Below are 13,943 nucleotides of genomic sequence, written 5' to 3'. Positions count from 1 at the left end.
GTGGAAGGATATTCACTGATCCTGGAATACACTGAGCCTGCCCCCCACAGGCTGAGGAAGGGCATCACTGTTTTGATTGACAGGGATTTTTATCCCCTCATTCAGATTGGAAATTGGAGAAGTGGGGTGATTTGGAGAATCGCCCTTCCCTACGAAAGGAACCACGGTTGGAACTCCACTGATTCCTTTTTTGGTCTGGACTGTAATGAGGTAATGTGTGAAAGGAACGAAAGGGCGCCTGGGTTGAAAACCCTTTCTGATCCTTGCATGGATTCTTAGGTAAGGACTTCTTTTTGTCCTTGGTCTCTACTAGGATACTCTCTAATTTTTCACCGAAGAGTTTTCTTTCCTGATAGGGGTAGCCCATGAGCACTGACTTGGACATAGGCTCTGCCTGCCAAGGGCGTAGCCACAAGGCCCTTCTGGCCATGGAGCCAGTAGCCATGGCCCTAGCTGCAAAGGACATGGTATCTAAAGTGGAGTCTGCCAGGAAGGAGACTGCCTTTAAAAACCGAGATACGCCTTCTAAGGTGTTCCTATTTTCCTTGGGTATAAGCTGACAGAGTTTTTTTGTCCATACCATAGCTGCTCTTGAAACCAGGGCCGAGGTGATGGACTCACTTATAGCTAAGGCCAAGGCTTTGTGAGACTTTTTACAGACCAGGTCTGCCTTTCTATCCACTGGGTGTTTGATCATAATTAGACCTTCCTCAGTAACTAGATCAGATGAATGCAACACAATTATTGGGGTTTCCACTAGTGGGATTTTCAATATGTCTGTGGTGTTGCTAGTCAGATTATAGAACTTCTTCATGATTGGTGGAAACTGTCTACTGCCCATAGGCTTTTCCCATTCGGTCTTTAGCAGACTTAGAAAGTAATCTGGGACTGGTACAACCCTTGAGGGGATGTCATGCATGTGAAAGAATTCTTTTGACCCTTTCTGCTTCTCTGCAGAGAGAGATTCTGCATCGTCAGTCAGATCGAGGGCTGCGAGCATTGTAGCTAGGAGGGGTTGAAAGTCCTCTGCGTTAAAAAGTCTAGTCTGCTTGTTTTCAACTGAGGAGAACTTGTCCTCTTCCCTCTCTGCTTCTTCATCCCCAGAAGAAGAGGGAAAAGCACTGTGCTCCGATTGTTTCCTGGTTGGGCTTTTAATGCCACCTTAGTAAGCCAGCAGCTGCCTTCCTGCCCATGGGACTGTGAAGGGATTCCCTCCCCATGGCCTGGTGGAGGCTCTAGTGTGGCCATTTTGTTTTGGCGGGAATAGTTTCCCCCCGCTAAAAACTAAGTAGAGTTAGACTTAGAAATATAACAGAATAGTATAACAGAACTTAGATTTGAGATAGTAAAATGTAGATTAGACTAGAAACAGACAAGAATAGGTTTCCTAATAGCAAAAGGCAGAGAGCTGCAAAAAAAGGCTGCTCTCCAGTAGCGAGGCAGGAAACAAACTGAGGAAGAAGGGGATGTTTTCCCTCAAGAGACAGGAAGTGGAAGTTTGGTTCCTGCCTCCCGAAGCAAGCAAAGGAAAACACCCACATTGAAGATGCCCTCCTCCTCAGTGCGAAAAAGGTGGGCTATAAATGTTTTGATAAACAAATAAGTAAATTACTGGAATTAGAATGGCATCTTACTTTTAAAAGGGAAACTTCAAATAACCGAAAAATAACAAATTTAATTAATTAGTACATGAGGAGCTAAAGGTCATTAAGAAGAATAAGGGATATTTACTGAATGTCCTATTTTGTTGACTGTACTGACTCACTGTGTAATCCAGCTTGAGTCCCTGTGAGAAAGGTGGACTATAAATAAATAGTTGAAGATATCTATTTTCTGTACCAAATCAGGGAGTGAAAGAAGTCTTCTCATAGAAGTAACCAGAGACAACTGATAGGTGAACTCTTGGATCACCTGCAAATACCCCCTTTCAAGTGTGCTTTAATATACACACACATAAGTGCTATCATGTCACTTCCGACTCATGGCGACCCTATGAATCAATGTCCTCCAAAACGTCCTATCTTTAACAGTCTTGCTCAGGTCTTGCAAACTGAGAGCTGTGGCTTCCTTTATAGAGTCAGTCCATCTCTTGTTGGGTCTTCCTCTTTTCCTGCTGCCTTTTCCTAGCATGATTGTCTTTTCCAGTGACTCTTGTCTCACACATATACACTATATTTTTTCCCAGCTGGGCTCCAAGAATGGGGATGAATCAGCAAGTATAGGCAGAGTTAAGCATCCTCACTCCTGCTAATTATACCCTTCAATATCAATAAAAAACTCCATCAATCCAACCGTTTGTGAGGGTTCCCAACCTCCCTGTGCAAACTCCATAAAATCACTTGCTCAGACGGTCATGCAGAAACAAGGAACTTTATTGGAAGCTTCAGGTTAGTATAGGCCTTACAATGGCAAAGTTGCAAGTGCTAGCAATTTCACAAAGACAGAATTATAACCCCTACAGGGAAGCAGATGTCAAAAGCATGTTATGGGAATCTACGAGATAATTGTGCATGGTACAGGAACATCAAAGACCTCAGGAAGCTCGTAAACATTACTTGCAGACATACCTGGATTGCTTGATACGTTTGTATTCAGAATCAATCTTTTTTCAATGCATTCAACTAGAACTACACTCTAAATAAATTGACTAAAGATGCAGATATGCTAAGCTTCCTCTGTCTTCATTCATGGAAATCAACTGTTAAAAAATACTTTAAATGTGGAAAAAATGCAATATAAACACTGATGTACCATCAATAAATTAAACATTATAGTATTACAGTAAGGCTAACAGATGTGTAATAGTTGTTTGCTTAAACGTTGCTGTTAATCTAGAGGGACTGCTAAATTTCCAAATGGTAGAGAACAGCACAAAGTCACCTGTATGATAAGACAGGCTCTTAACTGAGAAGTATAAGATTACTCTGGGGAAGCTGGAATTAAGGCTCCTGGGTTGACCTCACAGTAGGAGTTGCTCCATGTTGCACTTCCTCTGTATGTTGGTATTTAAAATAATCTTAAATCTCATACATTAACTAATCCAGTTTTTTAGGCAGCCTCTTGTTAAATTAAACAATTCTTCAATTACACAGGCAAACTCAGGGATTATTTTCAAATACGTATTAAATAGAAAAGGTGAAGGGGCATCAGACATGCAGCATAATAGCAACAATGTTTTAATTTAAATATTACTGGGTCACAGAGTTATTAAAGCTCTTCATTCTATGGGTTCACAGGCCGAATGGCATAAGTTTAAGGGAACTTCCATTACAACTCCCATGGTAAACAAGTCCAAACACCAGATAAACTGAGAAAGTACATGACGGAGTGTTGACATAATGAACAAAGTGCTTAACAAAGCAAGTATCAACTTGTAAAACTGAATTGTAGGGAACTTTAATATTTTGAAACCTTTACCACATTTCTGTAGCATAAACCTTACCTTGATAAATTCATTGCTCTTTCTTTCGACAACTACAGTTTTTTAAATACCGTACTGTTAAGCATATAACAGGAAACCAACAACTTCATTCTCATCAATGATTTACTTTCGCAAACAGATAATTTGGTGGTTAGAGGACGGAACCATTCAAGCACATTCTAGAGGGGAACTTAGCTCTCTTAGACCAATATTGTAGACCAATAAAGTAAAGATTTGTATTACTTGTCCAGAGAAAGTTTCCCCATTTCTCTTTGTCATACTTCCTGTTCCTGTCAACTCTTCACATTCCCAGGGCAAATTTTCCCTGATGTGAGTAATATAAAACTACAGTAGTGAAGAGCTATTTTAGCTCAAACGCTTGGTGAAAAGAAATAGTTATTAATTTCTCAGACAGTAAATTTTTAAGGAGCAGAACTGTCACATAAGCCAGCTGATTAACATTGTTGTACTGCAAAACTGGAAGTATAGAACAATTTCAATTTTAAAATACAGAAAAGAGATCTATTAAATTGTGCAGGTTATCCCCCCATTTCAGAAGACATACTTAGTGAAAACAACTAGCCCAAAGCGTGTTAGTCAGAAAACCAAGACAGAGTTGTAAAATTAACAAATCCCTGGTACAAACCGGAAACCTAACCAGAAATGGTTTAGGAGCTGAGCAACATAAGCAACATGCCCTTTTATACTGAAAAAAGAAAAGTCAACCTACCAAAAATAACTTTTTAAAAAATGGAAAATGTTAATGATGAAAAAGGCAGCAGGAGACTGCGTACATAGCTGCATATTTGCTGGCATTTACCATTTTGTTCTACATTTTTCAAGTGTTCAGATATAAGTATTTTGTTGGCAACTTGTAATATGCCTGCAGCAGAAATGCAACCTTGAAAACACAAGACTACAAAAAATCCTGTTTTACAATAATTCCCACTTCATTCATCAGATATTCTGCTGCTCACTATAAATCTCCTTTGTTCAGACCCTGATGTACATATCATATGAAATCTATTATATCGAGTTGGACCATTACCCTATCTTTCCTAGTACTGTCTGCTATGGCAGCGCCTATCCAGAGTTTCAACTGGGGGGCGGGGGACGGACGGACACAAGAGCCTATCCGTGCTATCCGAGATTCTTTAACTAGAGATGCCAGGGACTGAACCTAGATTTTTCAGCACTCAGGGCACCCAGTCTTCCACTTATCCAACTCAGCACTAGTTTTCTTTGGCAGGTACACCAAATCTTCCAAAACATGAAAGGACTATGCAGAAGCCCATGTGTTTAGTTTAAAAGACCCCTTCTGATATTTCAAGATTCAAAGTCTTCTGTTCTCCATCACTGACAGCTGAACACCCTGTACACATAGAGGGTAGTTAAAATAGTTGCTGCCTGTTAAGGCAAGAGAGACATTTAATTACCTTCAAGGCTATTGAGTTAATGTTGACTGGAAATACTATTCAACTCAATTCATTTATTCTAAATTAACTTTGATCCATATGCTAAATAATCAGGCACTGTGTACAAACTGAGCTTTATGTGATATGGTTGAATATATCATTACCATAAGGACACAAGTCAACATTGTATTAGCCTTTCCCTGCGCATACTAAAACACAAGGCTCTTACTGAATGAAGACATTATTCAAATCAACTGAGAAGAAAATAAGGAACTCCACCCCCTCAAAATAAAGTTATTTTATTTTGGTGAGATTGTAATGCTGATATACTTTCAAGTAAAGCTATGATTAGGGTGCCCAGGGAGCAGTGTGTGGCTCAGCCTGAATAGAAGGAATATAACCTGGCTAGGGGATAACCAGGAACATTTCCCCAAAGGCTCTGAACTAAAATGGAAACAGGAACAAAGGAAATGCTCTGCAGCCTTGCATACTGCTATTCCAGTTTTCAAAGAAAGCACAAGATTTTTTTTCCAGACCTGCACATACTTGTGTTGCCAGCTGTCCTAAAATCACACACCTGCAAGCAATGCAGCTCACAGAAATTGGTACACCCCAGGCATCTGGCTAAGTGCCAAGTTGAGTTTATCACCTAATACAGGTAATTACGGTATATGGGTCATGGCTGATGATCAGACAGATCAAGTGCAAAGGTACACAAATATACGGTAGTTGATTTTATGCTTCCAAACCATTTTGGAGCTCAGTGGCACTTATGAACATTAGAAGAACCCTGCTGGATAACCAGTGATCCACCTAGTCCAGCATCCTGTCTCATACAGTGGCCAGCCAGTTCCTCTGGAGGTCCAGTAACAGGGCAGAGGCCTGCCCCTGATGTTGCCTCCTAGCACTGGTAATCAGAGGTTTACTGCCTTTGAATGTGGAAGTTCCCTTTAGTCACCATGGCTAGTAGCCACTGATAAACCTATCCTCCAATAAACTAATCACCTTTTAAACCTGTCTATGCCTGTGGCCATCACTACATTCTCTGGTAGAGAATTCCACATTTTAATCACTTGCTGTATAAAGAAGTATTTCCTTTTGTCCGTCCTGAATCTACTGCCCATCGGCTTATTGGATGCCCTCAAGTTACCATATTTGGGGAGAGGGAGAAAAAGTTCTTTGTCAACTCTATCCCATGCATAATTTTAAAAAACTCTATCATGTCCCCCCTTAGTAATCCCAGACTCTTCAGTCTTTTCTCATAGGGAAGGTGCTCCAACTCCCTAATCATCTTGGTTGCCCGCTTCTCTACTTTTTCCAGATCTGCGATGTCCTTTTTGAGATACGGTAACCAGAACTGCACACAGTATTCCAAATTAGGCCGCACCACAGATCTATACAGGGACATTATAATACCAGCCATTTTATTTTCAATCCCTTTCCAAATAATCCCCAACACTGTTTGCCTTTTTCACTGCTGCAGCACACTAGGTTGACACTTTAATTGATCTGTCTACTATGATCCCAGGCCCTTTCCAAGCCTGTGTTTCAAACTGTACTATATAATCTTGCAATACCAAGAACCACGTTTTTTATTCTTAAAAAGTGCCAAGGCCCAGTTTCCACTCACCTGTTTTGTTCTTCTAGTTTAGCCAATAACTCTAAGTCATCAGGACTCAACTCAGCTGGTGATGATGGAGACATTGCTGGAGTAGAGACTGTGGTAGAGGAGGATGTAGTGTGTAACGAGGCAGATGGACTTGCCACCTGACTGGCCATTTGACTGACAGTGTTCTTCACCCATGAGAGAGTAGAACTCAGTTTTCCTGCAACCTTGTCTGTCGCCACCTAAGGGGGGGGTGGAAGATAAAAGTGTATTTAACAACTGTCTGATCAGCAACAGCAAGCAGACTCATAGGCATTCAAGCTGGATAACAACACATACCAGCAACAGTTCTTGTAGGTTATCCGGGTTGTGTGACCGTGGTCTTGGTATTTTCTTTCCTGACGTTTCGCCCACAGCTGTGGCAGGCATCTCCTCTGAAGATGCCTGCCACAGCTGTGGGCGAAACGTCAGGAAAGAAAATACCAAGACCACGGTCACACAACCAGGATAACCTACAAGAACCGATCGTGAAAGCCTTCGACAACATACCAGCAAACTTTTTTCCCCTTTCTTTCTCTGTTATTGCATAGAGTAACATATGCACAATTTGCCTTATGTTGTTTATAGAGCAAAAAGAGGAAGGGGCAGTTTGTCTAAATGTTTAGTTGTTCTATGTAAGGTTCTTAAATATATTCACATTTTCAGATATGTACTGCAGGCCCTGTAAGACCGTGTTGTTCTGCCAGGCCTATAGTTGAGGGCAGCAATGGTTCCATCATCAGCTGACCTCCCCACACCATTTTTGTTCCATCCGTAATGTATTCTTACTGACGTGCATCCGCTTCCATCTGAAAATTCCACCACTACTGACACAGAAGTTGTTATAGAGCCATCTGGTTTTAGACTGCCTAGTTTTAAATTGTTAAAAAGGTAAAGGTCCCCTGTGCAAGCACCAGGTCATTCCTGACCCAAGGGGTGACGTCACATCCCGAAGTTTACTAGGCAGACTTTGTTTACGGGGTGGTTTGCCAGTGCCTTCCCCAGTCATCTTCCCTTTACCCCCAGCAAGCTGGGTACTCATTTCACTGACCTCGGAAGGATGGAAGGCTGAGTCAACCTTGAGCCGGCTACCTGAAACCAACTTCTGTCGGGATCGAACTCAGGTGGTGAGCAGAGCTTGGACTGCAGTACTGCAGCTTACCACTCTGCGCCACGGGGCTCTTTTAAATTGTTACATAGAATATATTTTAGATTTTAATTATTTACTATATTGTATGTTAACTTTTATGGATGTTTAATGTTGGATGTGAGTTGCCCTCAGCCCTACCTTGGTAGGGAAAGGGCGGGATATAAATCTAATAAAATAAAATAAACGAGACAAAGCAAATAAAGTAACACAGAGAAGTCTTGCACATTCAGGGTAGTCTACTTTTAGACTAGCAGATACACTAGTCCACAAAAGTTACTAAAGAAGCTTTACCAGCAGGTCAGTAAATTGTGGTTTATCAACAGCCTGAAAAGAACAATTTTGTATTTATAATAGCTCTTCTTCACCACTTAGAGGTGACTTGTTAGAACAGAATAAATGAATGGCTATTTACAAGGCTTAGATGCATTTCACAACCAGCCAAGAAAAGAAGAAAAGGTCAAGTTTTAGTAGCGCAACACAGAAACCATATGGCAAGTGGCAATGAGAAATTCTGAAGTATCAATTTATTCCAATTACAAAACAATAGCAAGCAGACAGCACATCCACAATGTCACATCCAGAAGGCCTTATAATACTGAAGCACTAGGCGAGTTAGGAAAACAAAGTATACAGTGGACTTAAAAGTAATTTACCTCTTCTAGTCCCGTGCCACAAGCCAGGGCCATATGTTCATCAGCACCCTCTGCAGACTAACCTACACCATCCATACCATACAAGAAGAAAGATGGGCTCCCCACAGACAGTGCTTACAAGCCATGTAGCTGAAGATGAAACCTTGTTTATTAGAAAGCCACATGGCACAAGATTGGGCAGCAATAATCTCTGCCAGTTCTACCTAAACAAAAGCGTTTTAAATTTACTTCATTTATACCTTGCCTTTAGCTCTAAGCAGCTTCCATCATTCCCCTCTCCATAACCCTGCGAGGCAGGTTAGGCTGAGAGTACGTGACTGGCCCAAGGTCATCCAGCAAGCTTCCATGGCAGAATGGGGATTCAAACCTGGGTCTCCAGTATCATTGTGCAACACACTAACCCTTATCCAAAGCATGGCTGTCAATTAGTCCTTAAGCATAAGCAACATTCATTCACCAAGTTCCATTTTCAGCATTTCACCAAGTATATTTCTGTCTTCTCATTTGGGCATTAGAACTTTCACTGAGGTTATGAAAAGCAAGCCAGACCCTCTTAGCCTAACCTACAGGCTGTTGTGAGAATAAAATGGAGAAGGGGAGAATGTTGTGAGCCATTTTGGGTCTCCACTGAGGAGAAACGTGGGGTATAAATGAACAATAAATATGTACACAAAGATAATCCAACTCCAGAAAATATCTTTGGGTTAGGGTAAAAAGCTCACTAGAAACAGCAGCTCCTTCTGCTATAGCACTGAAAAAGGCAAAGTCTAGGGCTGTCTCAACTCACCTCTGTAGATTTGATTATAGAGAAGATCAGCCCAGCTCAGACTGTGTTTGCCAGGAGTATTTACATGCAAGATGCTTCTTCCTGCTGGATCTCCTTTACAAGCCAAGAGATTTGTTTTCTTTGACACAATAGAGGCAATTGAGGATAAGGCAGAAATTGCTCTGTACCAACCCTGCTTTTAAATTAATGGAATCCAGCACCACCAGAACCTTTTTTTAAATAGCCACGGGCTGAATGCAAAAGCAGCAGAAGTTCTTCTGTACAATTTCTAGTGCCTATGGCTTTTTAAGAATAGCAGCTAATGTTCTTTCCCTCTTCTTTTAGAGGAACAATGTGGGCATTTATTTCTTAGTAGCTAGTTTTTAGAAATATGGGGAAGTTGTTTGGTTATACATTTTTCAATTTGCATGATATATAAACATTCTCATTTGATTTTTAAGCTTCTGCAGAACTGCAAAATACAGTCACTTCTTACTTGCAAATGCTACCATTCTTACTATTAAGCAAATCATAGCTTCAAGGTAAAAAAAAAATTAAGCTGCTGTTAACTCAGCCATGATTCAATTGATCTGTCTGAAATTTGGCCAGATCACATTCACTGTGGAATAGATTCTGCCTGCCAGTTTTCAAACATATCAGGCAAAAAGGATACGGTTTTCTGACATTAAAAAGTTTAGAACACATGGCTTGGCTAAAGTGAAACTCCTGCACCAGTGTAATGCTGTTGAACTTTATGTCATCAGGGGGATGTCCACTAATCAAAACCTGAGCCAAATATATCTTGTTAGACATGCTGCAGTACCTAAATCATTGATGACCTGTTCCTATTCAAGAGTGAAGGAGGAGAGGGACGCAACAGATAAATGTAAGTGACAAGCACAATGAGCAATACAGTGCATACATACTACTTTCACCACAGAGGACTGAGCTGATAGTGTAATGACTGGTATAGTGCACGGAAACATCTCTGTCAGTGACCTGGGGAAAGCTTTAAGATTCTATATAAACACGAGCAATGCCTCTTCAGGGTTCTCTGCAACTGCTTTCCAATTGGGGTAGGGCAAATATCAGATGTCCGGAACCAACTGCCTTCCAGGGAGTTGCTAAATACTATCCAGTCCCTGCTGCATGAACAAGAACTTAAATTCCTATGAAATGGGGACACAAAAGCCCTCCAGGATTATCAGAGCATCAATGCAAAGCAATATCAAAAGCTTGAACTAGTTTCGCCACAAAATACATATTGGAAACATACACACAAGTCTTACAGATTTCTTAGCCAGTATTCTAGCCATTAATATCTAGAGAACAATAGTATATAAAATTATCAATTAAATCGGATGAAGAATGAAGCCATAAGACCAGTGTTAAACATTAGGAATAATCTCATTAACTTCATTATGGAAAATTTGGTAGCAGAGCAATGCATGGTTGAAAACAGAAAGCCATAAGAATAATTTATATGGCAGGACAGACATCCCAAACCAGACTAGAGTTCCATCCAGTGGGAATTCCCATCCAGTGGGAATTCACAAATAAAAACTGATTTCCCTATTTCCTTTGATGCAGCCTAATATTCTCAGTGCAAGCATTTCAAAAATCCAATATCTTGAAATTAAATTTAAAAGATGAATGGCTAGCTAAAATTGAAACAAAACTTTGAACTAAAGACAAAAGAAATCGGAGCTCTGAAACTAATAATGTACTCTTATTCCCATCTTTTAAAAAAAGGCAACATAGAACTATATGCTATGGGTCAGCAGGACAACTGTGTCTTACTTCATTTTTCTCTTTTACTGAATAAATGTGAACTGTGGATCCAATTTCAATTTGTACTTTAGGATCCCAGGGAAGAGTATAATTCCTGGAAATCTTCAATGCTACATTACAGGTTTTAGGCAAAAAGGCAACTGGGATTCTTCCAACACAGGCGCCCGCACAAGTATTGTCTTGACCATCTTTTATTGCAAGTGGAGTCATTGAACACAAACATGGCAGATGTGTTTAATTAACTTGATGGGCTTGTTGAAGCTTTGGCAACAAAGAATACAAAGCTACCCTCTATTTTAAGACCTAGCACGATATAAGACAGTTAACCCTTCCTAAAAAAAGTTTTAGTTCACATAAACTGTTTCTGATAGATGGTTTATGCTGCTGCTCTCCTTTCCTTAAATAAAACTTAAATATAACCCTGCTGTTACCAAATTAGGTATTACATGTTGTGTATCCCTTATCCAGACATCTGATATCAGGTATTATAGGTTGAATATCCCTTATCCGGACATCCGAAAACCAGACTTTTTGAGCCAGCATGCAGGCATTACTCACAGGCCCTCAGCAGCACGCCAATTTGCTTTCTGATGATTTGAAGTACACAAAATTATTTAAAAGATTGTTTAAAATTACATTCAGGCTATGTGTATAAAGTGTATATAAAACATATATCCCCAAGGTACCGGTATCTCATTTATGTATGTGCAAATATTCCAAAATACGGAAAGATCCGAAATACGGACCACTTCTGGTCCCAAGCAGTCCAGATAAGGTATACTCAACCTGTACTGCATTGTACCTGCAGGACAGGCTATTTAAACCAAAGTATTAATTTAATTTTCCATTTTGTACATGAGATTAACAGTTTAATGGTAATTCTATATGAAATTTCAGCTGTCAAGAAATGGTCACCTCTGCATCAATCAGCCTGACAGTTTAAACATCACCATTTGGCCATGTCATAAATTTATAGCAATAGCTTGTATCCTGATGTGTCATTCAAGAGTAAAGAGTAAGTGTGTGTGTGTGGGGGGGAAGGTTCCATATCAAACTCTTGCAACCCTTCCACTATTACCAAGCCAAAATGAAAAACTTGAGATCGCACCTTGCATTTCAAAGTGATCTGACATAGCTGCTCTCAGCAATGTCAGATGGGAGGGGGAAGTCTTGCTCCTCGTAAAACATCCTTTGGATCATGTTCTTGATTGGCTTATACTGGTGTCCAAACCCAGTCTCGGTCAAACTACCAGAAGGGGATTTGTTCCAGGTTCCTGGTCTAGGACAAGGGAATAAAATCTTCCTTGCAAGGACCAGGGGGTTGGGAAACCAGGCCTTTTCAGATACATGATGTAATTATTACTGCTTTATTTTACAGGTGGCTCACATTATACATTCACAGAGAGCATTGTGCACACAAAATTCTGCTGCTTCCAATTTATGCTGCTGAGTATTCTCCAGCTCCAGACAAATGCTCTGGCTTGTGCCTCAATTAATTTGTTAGTCTTCAAGGTGTCACAAGACTGTTACACTGGGATAGCAGACTAATACAGCTACCCTCTGGAATTTGCCAACATAGAAGTATTCCTCAAAACAGTCTGTACATTGCTATGCACCCAGGTTTAATCCCTGGCTTCTCAAGTGGGGCAGAGTGAGAGAGAGAGACAGATCATCTCCTTTCTGGTTCTCAAGTGTCAGAGTTAAAGTTAGGTGTCAAACATTAAGGCTGCCTCAAGCTATTTATGGATAGAAAGGGTATATATAAGTAATTCTTAAGCAAGGCCATTCAAAACATTTGCAGACAAATAGGATGTATTTAACAGACAGACAAGGAAGAAACACATTCTCAAATGAGCCAACTTCTATTTAAGTCTGATTACCGGTAACACTTTAGAAAACCTGTTTCTTTGTCTTATGAGCTTCCGGAACCTACCACCTCACAGTCCATCTTTTCTCATCTCTGCCATTTTTGTATTCCATCACCTAAGAACAATCACATGATGACTCACGCACCTTTCTCCGTTACTCTTCTCCATGCCCGTGCCTGACCTCCTCCCCCAATTTCACTGCTTCATCTGGAACACAATAATCACCAACACACTTCTGCTCAGTAAGAAATGGAGTTGCTTGGGTATCAGGGAGGCTTAAGTTGTCAACAAATAACAAAATTGAGGAGCTGTCTGATGGACATCAAGAACAAAGGTCTCACTGAATGTGTACATGATAGACAGATTCAAGGCATGCATGCTATTTAAAAAGCCTCATATAGAGTACTGTTAGAGCCTGACCTTTAAACTGGTAACTGGGGGGGGGGGATTTAATGAAAATATTGCATCCTTGGTGTGCAGTAGCAGACAAAAGGTTAAGAACCACTGCTGTACATTTCCTTAAATAAAGTAGGCAAGCACAGATTTTCAATTATGTTCTTAGTACTAGTAATAGTAAACAGGTGTCCACAAATGATGATTTGCCCAGCACTAAAATGTTACTCCCACAATGCAAAGCTGCAGAGGAGTACATGTGCACTAGGGCCCTTTCTCAGTTCATGCAGGAAAATCTAACAAGCTTAGGCAAAACACTGTAAACTGAGAACACAGAACATTTCCCTGAACCATTGGGAACAAGCAAGGGTTCCATGGCAGATACACAGAGTTTCAAGGCAGACAAATCAGCGTGGAAAGGATTCCACAAAGCTAGAGAGAGTGCAATCTAAAATACTGGTTTAAAGTACTCAATAAAAAGTATCAAAAGACAATAGTTTGTACATAGAGGTTTATCTCTGCATTGGCTACTAAACTGGAACATCTTTTTTGGAGCATCCAGAGGATGTTGTACTCTAATCATCCCAATTTCCTGAAAAGAAATGGAGAGAGGAAGCTGCAAGATAGCTGCAATGATACTATCAGTGTGTCAACATTGTGTTATAGCATTATAATGTTCTATTGCCACTTTTCTATTTCAAATTTTAATAAAACTGTTCCAGTGCTATAGTGCATGGATTAACAAAAACAGGAAGTTGAGTCATCATGGTTCAGCAGTGGAATTGGCTGCCTAGGGACGTGATGAGCTCCCCGTCTCTGGCAGTCTTCAAGTAGTCTTCTG

General features: G+C 40.4%; 1 protein-coding gene across 1 annotated transcript in view; it reads right to left on the bottom strand.

Moving 5' to 3' along the window:
- Positions 1–13,943, bottom strand: part of LOC130473537 (divergent protein kinase domain 1A) — a 141,833-nt gene that overhangs the window by 65,132 nt on the left and 62,758 nt on the right. The window contains exon 3 of the mRNA XM_056845080.1: positions 6,467–6,684. Within this exon, the coding sequence (XP_056701058.1) occupies positions 6,467–6,684 (218 nt within the window). The remainder of the gene's footprint in view (positions 1–6,466; positions 6,685–13,943) is intronic.

This window comes from Euleptes europaea, chromosome 2, assembly GCF_029931775.1.
Source record: "Euleptes europaea isolate rEulEur1 chromosome 2, rEulEur1.hap1, whole genome shotgun sequence".
Lineage (NCBI taxonomy): Eukaryota > Metazoa > Chordata > Lepidosauria > Squamata > Sphaerodactylidae > Euleptes > Euleptes europaea.
The sequence above is the reverse complement of the archived record's forward strand: the minus strand, read 5'-3'. Positions and strand labels throughout refer to the sequence as shown.